Genomic DNA, 14,257 nt, shown 5'->3' on the forward strand with positions numbered 1-14,257 from the left:
TATCTAAATACATTTTGACTCTTCTTTTGCTATAAAATACTTGTCAGGGGTGGGTCAGCTAATAAAAGAGCCTTTTGTGTAAGTCTGATGACCAAAGTTCAAGCCACCGTAGACTGAGTCAACTCCATAGCAATCCTCTCTGACTTCTGCATGGGTCATACCATTCACACACCTCTCATACATGCACTAATAAGAAATCAAAGTTGCAAAAATAATAAGGTATTCTTTAAAATATCCAAATCAGCACATTTCTAACTTAATTTCCTGAATTTTTGTTTCTGATTGGTAAATCAAGTCTAAACAAAAGCAAAAGATACTATCTGTAAAGACTAAGAGCTTATTCACAACATACAGAGCACCCCCCCCCCCGGGTTCCATTAGAGCCTTGCTTATCCTTAAAACCACACAAATTTGTTCTTGAGTTGACACAGGCACACACACCTTTTGTTGCCTAAACTTATATATTCACATATGTTATTTACTGTTGTAAAGACATTTGTCACAAGATCTTCCCTTTAGACAATGTTGGATGTTTATTTCATTATCATTTGCTCTAGACACAATGTGATTTAGCAAATGTCTAGGGTTTATTTATCATGATGTATGGAGACTTTGTGCCTATTGCTGCAGTAATGTCCTACCCTTCCTTCCACCTAGCCCTTGATAACTGCCATCCTCATTATCTTAGATTTGTAGGACTGGCACATGTCACTGCTGTCTCTTCTTCGATAGTCACCCATGCTATTCTTATGCATTTAAAAACTGAAACAAGAGTGATGGCAGTTGTCTGGAATTCCAGCACTGAGGAGGAGGAGGAGGAGGAGACAGAAGAGGAAAGGGGAGGGGGAAGGTGTGGAGGCAGGAGGATTACTAACTTGGAGCTAGTTTTGGCACCATAACTAGAACATGCCCTCAAGAATAAATCAAAAAGTAAATCAATCAAATCAATCAATAATCAATCAGCACACTTGTTTTACTTTATAGCAATAAGCCAATCTGGAGAAAATGTGTTTTTATTTTCTATTTGGTTGTGTATTTAAAAAAAAACTCAAGGCATTGTGTACATTGTGTACATGAAAAGTTTCTGGACAGGCTGACTCACAGGTCAGGAAAGTGAATAGCAGATTCTGCCCAGGACCTTCCAGCTCTTAATGCACACCTTAATTCTTGGCTTATTTGGTGGAAAATATTAACGTCCTTAACTTTCCCCTTAGCGACATGTTAAAGTAGAGTCCTGGACAAGTTGGTGTCCAGAATCAGAATCAGGTGTGAAAGAGGAGACCTAAACCTCAAAATTCTAGAGTGTGCCACTGGAGTCAGTTCTTCACAGCGAACGACCCCTGTCTGACGCCATTTCGGCTCAAGGACACTGCTACACTGCTAGGGATTGCATGACTGAACTGCTAAAGACTTGGGCAGCAACCTTTGCTCCTGGTCTCCCGGGTGACCAAACCTCTCCTAACCCAGAGCTTGCTGGCAAAGCTTGTCTCCTGCAGTGTTTGTGTTCCTGGCTGATTGCTGTTACTGGCGCCCCCAAGTGCTGCAAGCCAGCCAGCGCATCAGAGTGGTTCGCTCGGTGGCCCTCTGCCCTGAGGAAGACTGCAGAACTCCGAGCCTCAAAGGCTGACTTGATAGGCTATCCCAGGCCTCTGGGCGGGGAAGAGGTGGGGGGGGGGTGGCGAGCGGGGCAGCGCTCAAGAGGCAGGACAAGAAGTTTCTGGCCCACTTCGCCACCCACCGGGTTTCCCATTAGGTTTTTTATTCTTGCCTGGGATTTTCTCTTTGTAGAGGACGCGTTGGCACCCTAAAAGTGCCAAACCGTGAGGTCGCAAAGGCCGGGTCATTATCCCCTTCCTCACTCCTTGTTTCGATTAAAGTGTACTATGTATATGGGGGTGGGTGAGGGATGAGGAAAACAGAAGGATTCAAGCACTTAAACGGGGGAAGAATGGTCCCTTATTCCCCCCTCCTCTTTCTTTGGTCCTTTCGTCCCCTTTCTATAGCCCCTCTTCCTTTAGTTCTCTTTTGTTCATCTCCCCCCATTCGAAGGGGAACCCCATAATCCACCTACAGCCAGACAGTCTCACACAGAACTTTAACCGAGAGGCACGGGCTAAAATCTAACTAGGCTGTACACAGTCCACCAAGTTAACTTACAGATGTTCTCCAGAGCTTTTCCAGCGCTCCTAGTTGGAGGCTGAAGCTGGGTGGGAGAACTAAGAAGTCGTGGTTGGTGGCAGTCACCACAAATGGGGACAACGTTTCCTCTTTATTTCTGCCTGTTTCCAAACTCCCAAGCACTTTCGGAGCTGTGATCGGCCAGGAAGAGCTCCCCCGTGTTTTTCTGGAGGCGAACCCCAAGTTTTTAGTTGCAGAGCGAAGGAGGGATGGGAGGGTAGGAAAGGTGAGAAGCAGGAGAGACAGCCTCAGAAAGCGCCTGCTGGGGGAAGGGGAGGCAGGCGGGAGCATGGGGTGGGGGAGAGAAACGTTTTCACTCTTTGTCACTCTTGAATTGGGGGCGGAGGAAAACCCACTGAGGAAAGCTATAAAAAGCTAAGAGGGCGGGGGAGAGCAGCAAGAGAGCACTGGCCCTCCGCGCAGCGCATCACTGCTTCGCTGGCAGGGCTTGGTGGCCCCGTGTGAACCAAAGGACAACTCTTAACCGCACCAGTGAGAGTGAGTGCGTTTGCTGGGACCTCCGCTCGCCTCAGCTCTCCAGAGTTCGGTGGAGGGGGTGGGGGCGACTCTTGATTACCAGTCACAAAGCCTGCGGACCTGGAAAAGAGGGACTTGAGTGGTGCAAAGGTTGAGAGCTAAAGCGCAGGAGAGGGCAGAGGAGCAACTGAAGCCGGGGGAAACAAGAAAAAAGAAAGGAAGAAAAAGAAAAAGAAGCAGCAGCTGGGGAGAACCCCGTGCGCGGTTAAGGGAGGATTCCATCATCGCGGAAAATCGGGCGAAAGCACAAAGGTGCGGACCAGCAAGCGAAGCCGGCAGGGCGATCTGCAGGGCTGGGTCTAACAGCACCTTGGGTCACGCCTCCTTGGCGAGAAGGCGTCTGGCCTTTGATTGCTTCCAGGGACTGCAGAACTTCCTGCCCGTCAGAGGAGCGGGTCTCGCTGGGGTCGCGTTTGCTCCGGGCTTGAGGATTGAGACTGAGTTCTTAAGAGTCCCGAGTGTCTGATCCAGGAAGGGTTAGGGGAACTGTGTCTGTGAGGAGACCACGCGCCCCACGTGAGGGGTTGTGTGTCCGCGGGCGTCCTTACTCTCCTGGCATTCCCATCTTTTCAGGGCTCCACCCAACTCCGGGAACCCCTCACCCGGAGATGGCCGCACTGATGCGGGTCAAGGATTCATCCCGCTGCCTTCTCCTACTGGCCGCGGTGCTGATGGTGGAGAGCTCACAGCTAGGCAGCTCGCGGGCCAAACTCAACTCCATCAAGTCCTCTCTAGGAGGGGAGACTCCTGCTCAGTCAGCCAACCGATCTGCGGGCATGAACCAAGGACTGGCTTTCGGCGGCAGTAAGAAGGGCAAAAGCCTGGGGCAGGTAGGAAACCCCCCCAAACATACTCTTCAGCCAGGAGAGGTAGGGACCAGAGCTTTTGCATCTGCAGTTTGCCTTTGAACCCTGCAAAAGTCAAAGCCTTGCCCAAGCCAGGTGTGGCGCTTCTGGCTACTTGGGAGGGGGATGCTGAAGCTGGGTCTGCAGGGGCACCAGGAACTGGGTGTTTTGCTGGTCTCTGGGATGCTGATTTACAGCGGGAGGTTTAGAGTTCTGTCTCATCTTTGTGTTGAGACATGAGTACTTTTTAAGATCTAGTGCGTTTCTTTGGCAAAGGGGCCAGAATGGTCCTTCCACACAACAGGAGGATGCAATGGATGTGAACAGGAGCTGACATAGCAACTGGGATGTGCTAGCCTTGATGCTAAGTGTTCACTTATTTAATCTTCACAACTCTGGAAGATAGGACCTGTTGTTGTCTTCAAATGAAAAGTTTGTGTGTGTGCTCCAAACTCATAACTGGTATAAGTGACAGTGCGGGATGTCACAGTGCAGTGAAAATTTGGATCTCAGGCACCCAAAACAATTTACAATGGCGAGAAGGGGGATTTGCTCTTTCGCACTTTCTTTCTCTGCCAAACTCTTAGCACTGGCAGGCAAGATCTGCAGTAGACTCGCATTTCTCACTCAAGTAAATCAATTGGCAGGAAGAAAATAATGAGGTGACGATGACAGTGTCTTAAGTGCCTGCAAAGCATCAGGGATACCGAAGCCGATTTTGAGAGAGGGTACTTCCCACGGGCGTCTTGATGTCGGTCACATAGGCAGATAGATTGGCGGTCCTATACAAAGGGTTACACAGACACCCAGAGCGGACTGAAGCAAAACGCGCGCGCACTGGGTACCAAGTGTGGTCCATGCGCGGTGGCCAGAAGAGGGGGCTCTGTGGGCACTGGGAACCACCTCAGCAGCTCCACCTTCCGCTTTTTTTGTGGGAATCCCAAATCGAAAACCAGTTTGCCAAAACAGCACATACACCTCTCACACGTGTCAACTACAGACAGAGCTCCAAGCTCGGCAGATGCGGAGTTTCTGGTTCGCTCAGAGTTGAGGCTGCCCCCGCTTTCAGCAAGCTGTCGTCAGCTGAAGCTACCCACAGCCCAGGAGGCAGAGGGAAGGCTGGCAGAGGGAAGGCTGGCAGAGAAGGCTGGACAGCCAGGGAAGACTCGGGCCTGAGCCTGGCCCCCTACTGCCCTCTCATGGCCTGAGTGCTGTGTGTGTGTGTGTGTGTGTGTGTGTGTGTGTGTGTGTGTGTGTGTGTGTGTGTGTGTGTGTGTGTGTGCGCGCGCGCGCTGCTTTTGCAATTTGAAAATGCTCCCGAGTGTTTTGAAATATCAAAAATGTCAGCTATTCTTTTAAAGGACTGCAAAGGCTTCAATCCCAGGGCTTTAAAAGAGTTAAAGGAAAATAAGAAACTGTACATATATGTATAGTACATATACACACATACATATGCATACATACATAATTTTTGCATATTCTACCTCTCTCACACACCTCCACACCAACATAGCCACCTATCTTACCATTTCTTTTTCCGTGGGAGATACCCAAACATTTTCAAGAGCAATTAGCCTAACCTTCTCCTTGAGGTCCACCATGAGCTAGGGCCCTAGGCTGACAGGACATTTACAGATAATCTACCACCGCAGAGCGCTCGCTTGCTTCTCACTTCACTTTCTTAGTTACAGAGAGCTGTAGTTCTCCCAGGGACAGAAAATCAACAGCCTCTCCAGCTCCCCTCTGTCTAACCAGTGCATATCCCTGGAGTTTCTGCAATGTGCCCTTACTTCTGGCATCACAGAGAGCCCTTATTCCTAGCGTTCTTCTGTCAAGCCACCAGTTATACTGGCACCCAGGAGGGCCTTACAGAGTGGACTAAAGAACCTATCTCCAAATTATCTTTAATGTTTTGCTAACATACCTTTAGAAAGATAGCCATGGTTTACCTCTGCCATCCCTCAAAGGCCTCCTTGTGTGCATGTGGCTTTTTTTTTTTTTAAAGAGTTTACAACTTAGTCACTTCAACTCAAATTGAATAAGTAGATATTTACTTTACAAGTAAGTTGGATTCACACAGAACTTAACATAAAATCTGTTTCATTATAGGTGTTTAACTGTCATTAAGATATTCTTAAAATGTAGGTTTGTGAGAAAGTCTAATACTCTGGAATTACGAATAAGCAAAACAAAACCTCATGGTGAGAGTGGGGAAGACAGTGGGTATCTAGGAGGACTACATTGTATCTATTCTGTCTTCTCCCTGGTAGCTTCCTTTAAAGCATATGCTCTCATGAAAACAAGGTGGTTCTTTGAAGAAGAGAAATTAATTATTTGAACACTTATTATTCAACCTTCTTTATTCTACGGGCTACATGGTTTCCAAAAGTCTTAATATTCACATTTATGTGTAAGTTAGGAAATCCACCCGTGAGAAATGATGATGCTGGTTCACTCCTTTTAGCGAGCAAGAGTGAGCAAGTGGGCTTGCATGCACAAGAGAGAGATCTGGAAGAGCCTTGTTGGGGCCCAGAATTTCAGTTGAGAGGACTGAAAGCCAAGTGCCAATTGATGAAAGCAGCTGTTTATATAGTACCACCCAAGGCCTAGGAAGGTTAGCTCTGTCCACCACTTTCAGTTGTGACTGATGACTTGGAAATATTTGTTTTCAAGACACAGAGGGGGAAATCTCCAGGATACTATCTCCCATCGGAAGATAAGAAACATAGTCTTGGATCTTTGTTTTAGTAAACTGAAATTTAACACCTATCTATTTAAAACTTTCAGAATGGGGAGCTGAAATACAAATTTTTATTGCTGTTGTAGAATATTTTTTGAAAGAAATTTAATTATCCATTGATCCACAAAAGTGAAATTAAGATTCCAAGTTCCAGGGTTTCCAGAATTGGTGTAGTTGGATTTCAGGGAAGGCAAGTATTCTTAATTTATAGGTTCTCCCTGTTCTGTAGAAAAGGTGAGTTTGTCTTAAATTACTCCTAGAAAACATGCCCTTGTGTTTTCAGAAAGAAGAAGTAAGAAGCATTGAGAGAAAACACATTGCTGACCAGAGATGTAAGGGACTACTATGGCTCATGGTGGAAACTGGCATAGAAAATACTTAGGTTTCCTTCCAAAGACACCATGAAAAGTTACAGTGGGAACTGACCAAGAAAACTGAGAGTAGTATATATAGGCAGTTGGTATGAAATTAATTAGGAAAAGTGTTTTGTTTTTTTTTAACATGAGCTATTCTATTTTTTTAAGTTAACTTTCATTTCTCGCATTGCTAATAGGTTTTTAAAAATTGTGCTTGCTGTATATGTGTACAGTACAAATCAAGGTCCACAACTGATACATATTTATGATATATATGTACTTCAGTTCCTAAGGGGGGTATTTCACATGTTTGAAACCAAAAGTAATTTTAAGTACTATCTTCAAAATCATGGGGAGATATATATATATATATATATATATATATATATATATATATATATATATATATATACTTTTTTTTTCTTTTTGCCATTGCTCGGTAGCATCTCTAGAGTTTTGTTTTAAATGTTTTGGGCCACCTTCAAAACAAACAAGGTTATACCAAAGCAATTAGACCATCATTTTCACCTTTATAGCCCACAGTGTTTTGTGTACTAGTGAAGAATCTTCTAGGTTTGTCTTTCTAAGAGTTTCTGTTCTTTGTATCACACTTGGTCTCTCTAATTGCTGTGTTGAACTTGAATGCAAGCTCTACAAATTTCAAATACTTTTAAAATTGATAGGTAGAGAGACTGGTGACAGATAGCTATATTTGAGATGCTGACAAGCTCCTTGAGTCATGTCTGTGAAAAGAATCTCCAAGCTAGTTTAATATAATCCTGAATCTATAACTTTCTAATATAGTTTGGTTACTTGAAGGACAGTTACTTGGGATGACATTGTGTTCTGAGAAATGAATTATTGAAATTCACTGAACTTAGAACTCAAGGGACTTGTTTAGAGACCGCTAATATTGATAGATTTCAGTTTTCTTAATAAAAATGCTCTATCCCCTACACCACCTCTGGTCAGCAATGTGTTTTCTCTCAGTGCTCGCTTGCTCAGACACATTTTCTAAGAGTAATTTACAATTTCTATCCGTACCTGTGAAAAATTCCCGAAAACACCAAGTAAAATAAATTATTCTGTCTTTTTTTTCTCGTAGCCGCTAGCCTTGCTTTCTGAAATTATTCAAGATTTATTTTAACCTTAGCCCAACTTCTCCTTGCTAAGACGTAAATAACTGGCCGACGCTTTTTGAATATCACAAAACAAGTGTTATTTTATAGTTATGTTTTCAAAAACAGTTGAGAATATTTGGAAACCATCTACATTCATATTTCATTACTTTCACGGTCAGTTCTACGGAGCGGACCACTGACACAAGTGCAAGCTTACCACAACTAGCAGGAGAAGCATTTTAAGGATGCTCTAATATAAGTATCCATCATTTTATTTTTGTGCTAGACCAGAGAGAGCAAGAGGACAAGGTGACTTAAATTCACTCCAGCTGTGACTCTGACTGAATGTAGATTTTTTTTTTTTAATGTAGATTTTTTTTTTATTATTATGGTCTTGGATACAAATTTCTACCCCGTTCCCTCCTTCCCAAATCTATGTTTAAAGTTATAATGATGTCATAGAAGGGTAATGATATATCCCATTTCAGAGCTATATTTTCCATGACTCTTTATGCATGTGACCATTTAAAGTGTACGTTAAAACCATCCATGAAGTTCTAGAAGAGATTTATAATAGTTAATATACTTACCATTTAAAAGCCCTCTTATGGGTAGTTATTCTTTAATATAAATGTAATATCAAGGTGAATTACAATATTATTCATCCCTGAAAATGTATTAAAGTTGATTTGCCTCACTATATTCTAGATGCTTGCATTCCTGTATAAAAAGAGAAAAACCGTCTCACCTTATTTATCTGATCATTGATAAGATTTCTGTCAGATATTGCCTGCACAAGCCCCTTATTCATTTTTATTAATTTTTTCATATATTTTAATTATATTCCTTATCTTTCTCCAATTCCTGCAAGATTATCCCAAGTTCCTACCCAGAAACTTGGTGTCCTTTGTCTCTCTCAATGCTATCCTAAGACAAAATAATCTGAAACGCCAAACAAACTGAAACAAAGAATCAAAAATAAGATTAGTAATAATCAACAGCTTGATTTTTGAATTCTTTGTCATTGCACTTTAATGTTGCATAGTGAGATTTAATATAGAATGCATAACGAACTTTAGCATTAATATTTCAGGTAAGTAATCAGTTTGTTTTTTTTTCTATCCATATTTCTGTACGCTGCATCTGGAGCGGGACATCACATTTTCCTCAATTGTTCGTTTTAGGAAAACAAATCTAAACCATTCTCACAAACAAAGAGGTCAGTCGATATAATATTTAGGAAGGTCTCTCTTATTTTTTTCATTTAAAAAAATATGAACATCTGTCCACAGGATGAAAGAGTCACCATCCAAATATTTGAAATAATGGCTTCTCAATGAGTGTCTCATGATGACAACCTTGGGTCACTGCCTACTCGGACTCCAAGTTAATAACAGGGAGGCCATGAATAACACCAGTATCTAGTCAGAACCCTTCTTGAGAGTTAACACCATGAATTACTTTCTGGATAATGGTAGATTGAACCAGAGAGATCATTAAGATTGATGATTTTAATCTGATATTGAAATGATTGTTCCATTAATTAAGTAATTAGCTTGAGCTGTACCATTATTCTACAACCACTGAAAAGCAGATGATTTTTGTAAGATGTTAAAATTGGTTTCTATTTATATGTGAACTACTAATTAGAAATTCAGAGATCAAATCGGGAAGAACTCACGAAAGCAGTACATTTTAAGAGATTACTGACTAACCTGTTCATGTAGTAAAACAGTGGGACCAAGATAAGTCAAATATTCTTTCAAATCTTTAGCTACAACTAATTTAATTAATTCATTGATATATTATAATTTAGTACACATAATAGTTTAAGTTCAAATATCTCAAATTTATACATTAAATACCCCTATATACAAGGCCTGTATAAAACAAAAATTTTAAAAATCAATGAGTGATTAATTATATTAAATGATAAGGTGAATCAAAGTTTCACAGTGAGGGAAAGATGGTAACTTTCAATATTCTGATTTATTGTGTGGATAAGATAAAGCATATATTCTTTCTCCTGGAGAAAAGAAGACCTAATTATGATCAAATGAATGACTTCTTTAAACAAGCTTGCAAATACTTCGAGCATATATTAAATGTTACTAAGTGATACTATTGTGTCAGACATGACTCCTAGCCCTCCACTGCCTTAACTCTTTTGATCCTATAGACAGCTTGTGAAACTCACCTTAATTCCCCTAGTTTTCTAAACAATGAAGTATTTGGTATGTGAAGAAAACATGGATTGGAGAGATGGTTCAGCAGTTAAGAGTTGTTGGTGCAACCGGGCCGTGGTGGCGCATGCCTTTAATCCCAGCATTTGGGAGATAGAGGCAGGTGGATTTCTTAGTTTAAGGCCAGCCTTGTCTACAGAGTGAGTTCCAGGACAGCCAGGGCTACACAGAGAAACCCTGTCTCGATAAACAAAACAAAACAAAACAAAACAAACAAAAACCAAACCCAGTTGTTGGTGCCTTTAGAGTTTTCTGCCTAGGACCCAAGTCAAGTGGTTCACATTTGGCTTCAGCATCAGTTCCAGGGAATCTGGTGCCCTCTTCTGGCATCTTTAAGTATCTTCATGCAAGTCACACACACACACACACACACACACACACACACACACGCACACGCACGCGCACGCGCACGCGCACGCGCACGCGCACACACACGTGTACACACACAGAGCATTAATTTTCCTGAGCTGGAGAGTTGTATTGTTCATAAAGTAGTCAGAATGCAAAATCCCTGGACTTAGATTCTGATATTTGAGCATCAAGCTCTGACATTAGTATGATAAGCTGATTCTATATTTAAGAAAACTATGTAAGTTCCTTTTTTCCTTACATCTCATATACTGTATAGTGATGTAGTTTTGCCTATGGTTGTGTTAGAACATAAAACAAAACTAAACCCCTTTTTTCTGCCAACTGCTACTCTAACCCAAAGCTTATGATTATAAAAGCAGATGGCACAGCAGTGTATCTCATCTCTATGTCTAACTGCCTCCCAATTACAGACTTTGGTAGGAAGGAAAAATAATGCGCGCGCGCGCACACACACACACACACACACACACACACACACACACAAAACACATCCACACACCACTCCCAGTGTGTCATCAGTAAAATGGGATGTTCTTGAGATTTTTTTTAAATGCAAACAGCCTATCCCCCTATATGCATGTCTCAGAACGTGAACACTTCCATGAGACCAGGCCTCTTCCATGATGTTTCTGCTGTGGCATCCTTCACTCTCATAGTATGGAGGAACTTTCTGTATTTAGACTTTTTTATTACTTTTTGTTTATTCCTTGTCTTTCTCTCTTCTAGCTGCTTGTTAGAACATCAAATGGCCCTACAGTTCCTTAACTGGTTTTGAGTGATAGCTTACCACTGCCCAGCTAAACATCTTTGGAAGTGTCATTTAATGTCATTTAAATCTGTAAAAATCAGCATCAAGATAACAACAACTTCCCAATAACAGTAATACCATGGATGGGCCAGAATGAGGATGACACGGCCTAACATGTATGAAAAATGTTACAAGCGCACCCTCTCAGTTTGCTGACCTCAACCTGTACAGAAACAGGTACAATCACGTGTCCATACACCAAAGAATGGCCTTTTTAATCCTCCTTAGCAAGTCAGAGAGAAGGGACTAGACCACATGATGTGCATGAAGCCATGTATCAAACTCATACAAGGCTGAGAACAGCAAAAGGAGACCAGTTAAAGAACTTCAATCGTCCCGTTTTCTCATTAAATGCTGACATTACGAGTGACAGTACATCCCTACCGTAGACCAGAAGCTAGCACATTACTGCTCAACTGGAAAAATTATGGAGTGAGTACAGCAGCAAGAAAAGCTCAGGCTTCAAGGATACAATCATAATAAATTGGGGCTTTAATACCCAAGGCAATATTATTTGCTTAACCACAGGAACCAAAGTAATTGAGCGTACTCATGCAGTCTGCTCAAAGAACATTAATCTGATGAAGTTTAAAGTTAAGACAATTCCTCAAAAGCAAGACATTCAACTGTGTCTGGGCCCATGTACTGTGCTCAGAATTCAGAACACTGGCACCCTTCTTTGCATATCAGCGTCTGTTTGAGATGGAGTGATAAACTGGATATATAGCATTTCTTCCCCCATCCCTCTAACTTTGACCCTTCACCTTGAATTACTTTTTCATAATTCACACACATTAGAAGCATTCTAATAATGTTGAGAATTAATTTCATCTCACAGAAATGTGCAATGAATTTCTTTTTAACAGGACATTTGAGAAAGAATGGTATTGACTGATAGTGGTTCTATTTGGTTAAGGATGAACTGTAAGTCTTCACACAAATGGGAAGACAGAATTAATTTTCAGTTTCAAATAATCGGAAACCGTAGTCTTCTTTCTTCAAATGACACTTTTCTCTTGCAAACCCTTTAAAAGGGGCTTGGCTTGCATTGTGGTGTTTTAATGAAACTTAGAGTCCTTGTTCCTCAGAGATCATCTTTGCACTCTGGGGGCCATTCTTAACTCCTTATGCCCAAGTTTTCCCTCTTTCTCTAATATTGTGCTGTTTCTGTTTTATTGATTTCCTCTACTGATTATCGACTTCAGTTACCTACCTGTAAATACGGCACTTCCCATATGTCCGTTCTGTTTATTTCTTTCCTACCCCCTTGTTTCTGTCTAACATCTACATCACATTCACATCTAACATCAAACTGTCAAGACTCAAGCAAAAAAGCACCTGGCTTTTTGCAACTATCAGAAGGTCGATACAGGCTGTAAGAATCAAGTGCGACAGACCAGGGAGCTTTTCATGTTCTACTCTGTCTCACCTCCTTCTGGTGATGAAAGTAAGTTCTATAGATACCTACCGTAACAGGTACATTTTTGTTTTCTGTTTTGCCTTGTTTTAAATCTCTGCCATTTTGAAATCTTGGGACTTAAAAGTATTTTTAACTTTGTTCTGTGGTGCATATGGTATTAATGTCTCTTACGTTTGGTTAAAATGAACACATAGCAACAATTTATGCTTATAAAGTGTTACATATTGTAAATTGCACAAAATATTTTAAATACCTAACAGATTATTTATTCTCTTTAGCTTGAACTAGGTAGTAAAGGATTCCTATTATTTTTTTCTATATTCTAAAAGATCAGTTAAGTTCAACGTGAAGACTCTCTTAGCTCTCCTTTTGAACTGAGACTTAAAAAATGCTTGAATATTTGATAACCAAATAAGATCATTCTTACCTGCACAAGTTATTAAGATATATATATATATATAATATATTTTATATATATATAAATTTTATATATATATAAAATCATCTACAAATTCAAATGCTTCAAGAACTCATAAAAGAGACTAAATTAACACCCAAGAGGCACATTGGTAATGACTTAGTTTTACTCATCTTATATTTGAGGGAGTGAGGTCGAGAATATTCTCAAAACAAGAGCAATGCTGCCCAGATAGTACCCGAGGTTAAAAAAAAAAAAAAAAAAAAAAAATTCTCCCTAGGACTTGGCTCCACCAACCCTAATACAAGCCCTTCAAGTAACTCAAACCCAAACCCATGTTTTCAGTAAACCCTATGTCAACTGAGCTCTGTGTAAGAATTAAATTCATCGTCTTGAGTTGATTAAAGGAAAAAAACTGACGGGAGATAAATTGTGTGTAGTTCTTTTAGCCGCTGGAAATCTCTGCATGTTCAGATGTGTTATCAAAGATTACAGCACCGTGATGACAACTGTATCCGTGGGTTCTAAACAAAATTAATGAAGGGAAATGGCTGTGATTGTGTTGTCCTTGCTACTTTCCCAGGCCTGACACTTCAGTGATGTGATTCTCAAGAGGCCTGGCTGAGCTTGTGCTGCCATGGCAGGCATCTCAAAGGAAGGGAGGAAGATGGAGCTGCAGAGGATGCAGATTGCTTGACCTTGGTCCAAGCCTCACTAGGACAGGGGCCAATGGCTTTAAGACTTTTCTGCCAAAGTAAGAAATGTATTTCACATTGTGATCTAGCATGGCCTTCTCCTGTCACGCTCCCCAACGATGTTGCAAGTATAAATTCTATTATGATTGGCAACAGAGCACATTTTAAAATTTCCGTTCTTCCCTTGTCTGCCCTATTTTTATCAGCACCTCTCCTTTTCTTTCTCCTCCTCCTCCCTCATCCACCTCCTTCAGAAATGCTAGTCATTATTGCTTAAACTAGTGATCAAAACACACAGTTTGAATAACACTGAGCCGACCAGCTATTATTAGCTGGGCTCAGCAGAGATCTCAGGTACCATTTTTGGCGGTCAGCATCATTTTCTGAGGGTACTCAGAACCCACCTTGATGGTGTTAGAGACAAAGTCTTGTGAAGAGAAGCCTCCATCTCCACAAACTTGCGCTACTCTATGACTCTGCCAGCTGTGGGCTCAGATCACTTCACTTGCAGATGTGTTTAACCC

General features: G+C 41.4%; 1 protein-coding gene across 1 annotated transcript in view; it reads left to right on the forward strand.

The window, feature by feature from the left end:
* Window positions 1–2,576: 2,576 nt before the first annotated feature.
* Window positions 2,577–14,257, forward strand: part of Dkk2 (dickkopf WNT signaling pathway inhibitor 2) — a 93,065-nt gene continuing 81,384 nt past the window's right edge. Inside the window, exon 1 of the mRNA XM_021196155.1 lies at window positions 2,577–3,545. Within this exon, the coding sequence (XP_021051814.1) occupies window positions 3,324–3,545 (222 nt within the window). The 5' untranslated portion in view covers window positions 2,577–3,323. The remainder of the gene's footprint in view (window positions 3,546–14,257) is intronic.

Source organism: Mus pahari, chromosome 4 (genome assembly GCF_900095145.1).
Source record: "Mus pahari chromosome 4, PAHARI_EIJ_v1.1, whole genome shotgun sequence".
In the NCBI taxonomy this organism is placed as follows: Eukaryota; Metazoa; Chordata; class Mammalia; order Rodentia; family Muridae; genus Mus; species Mus pahari.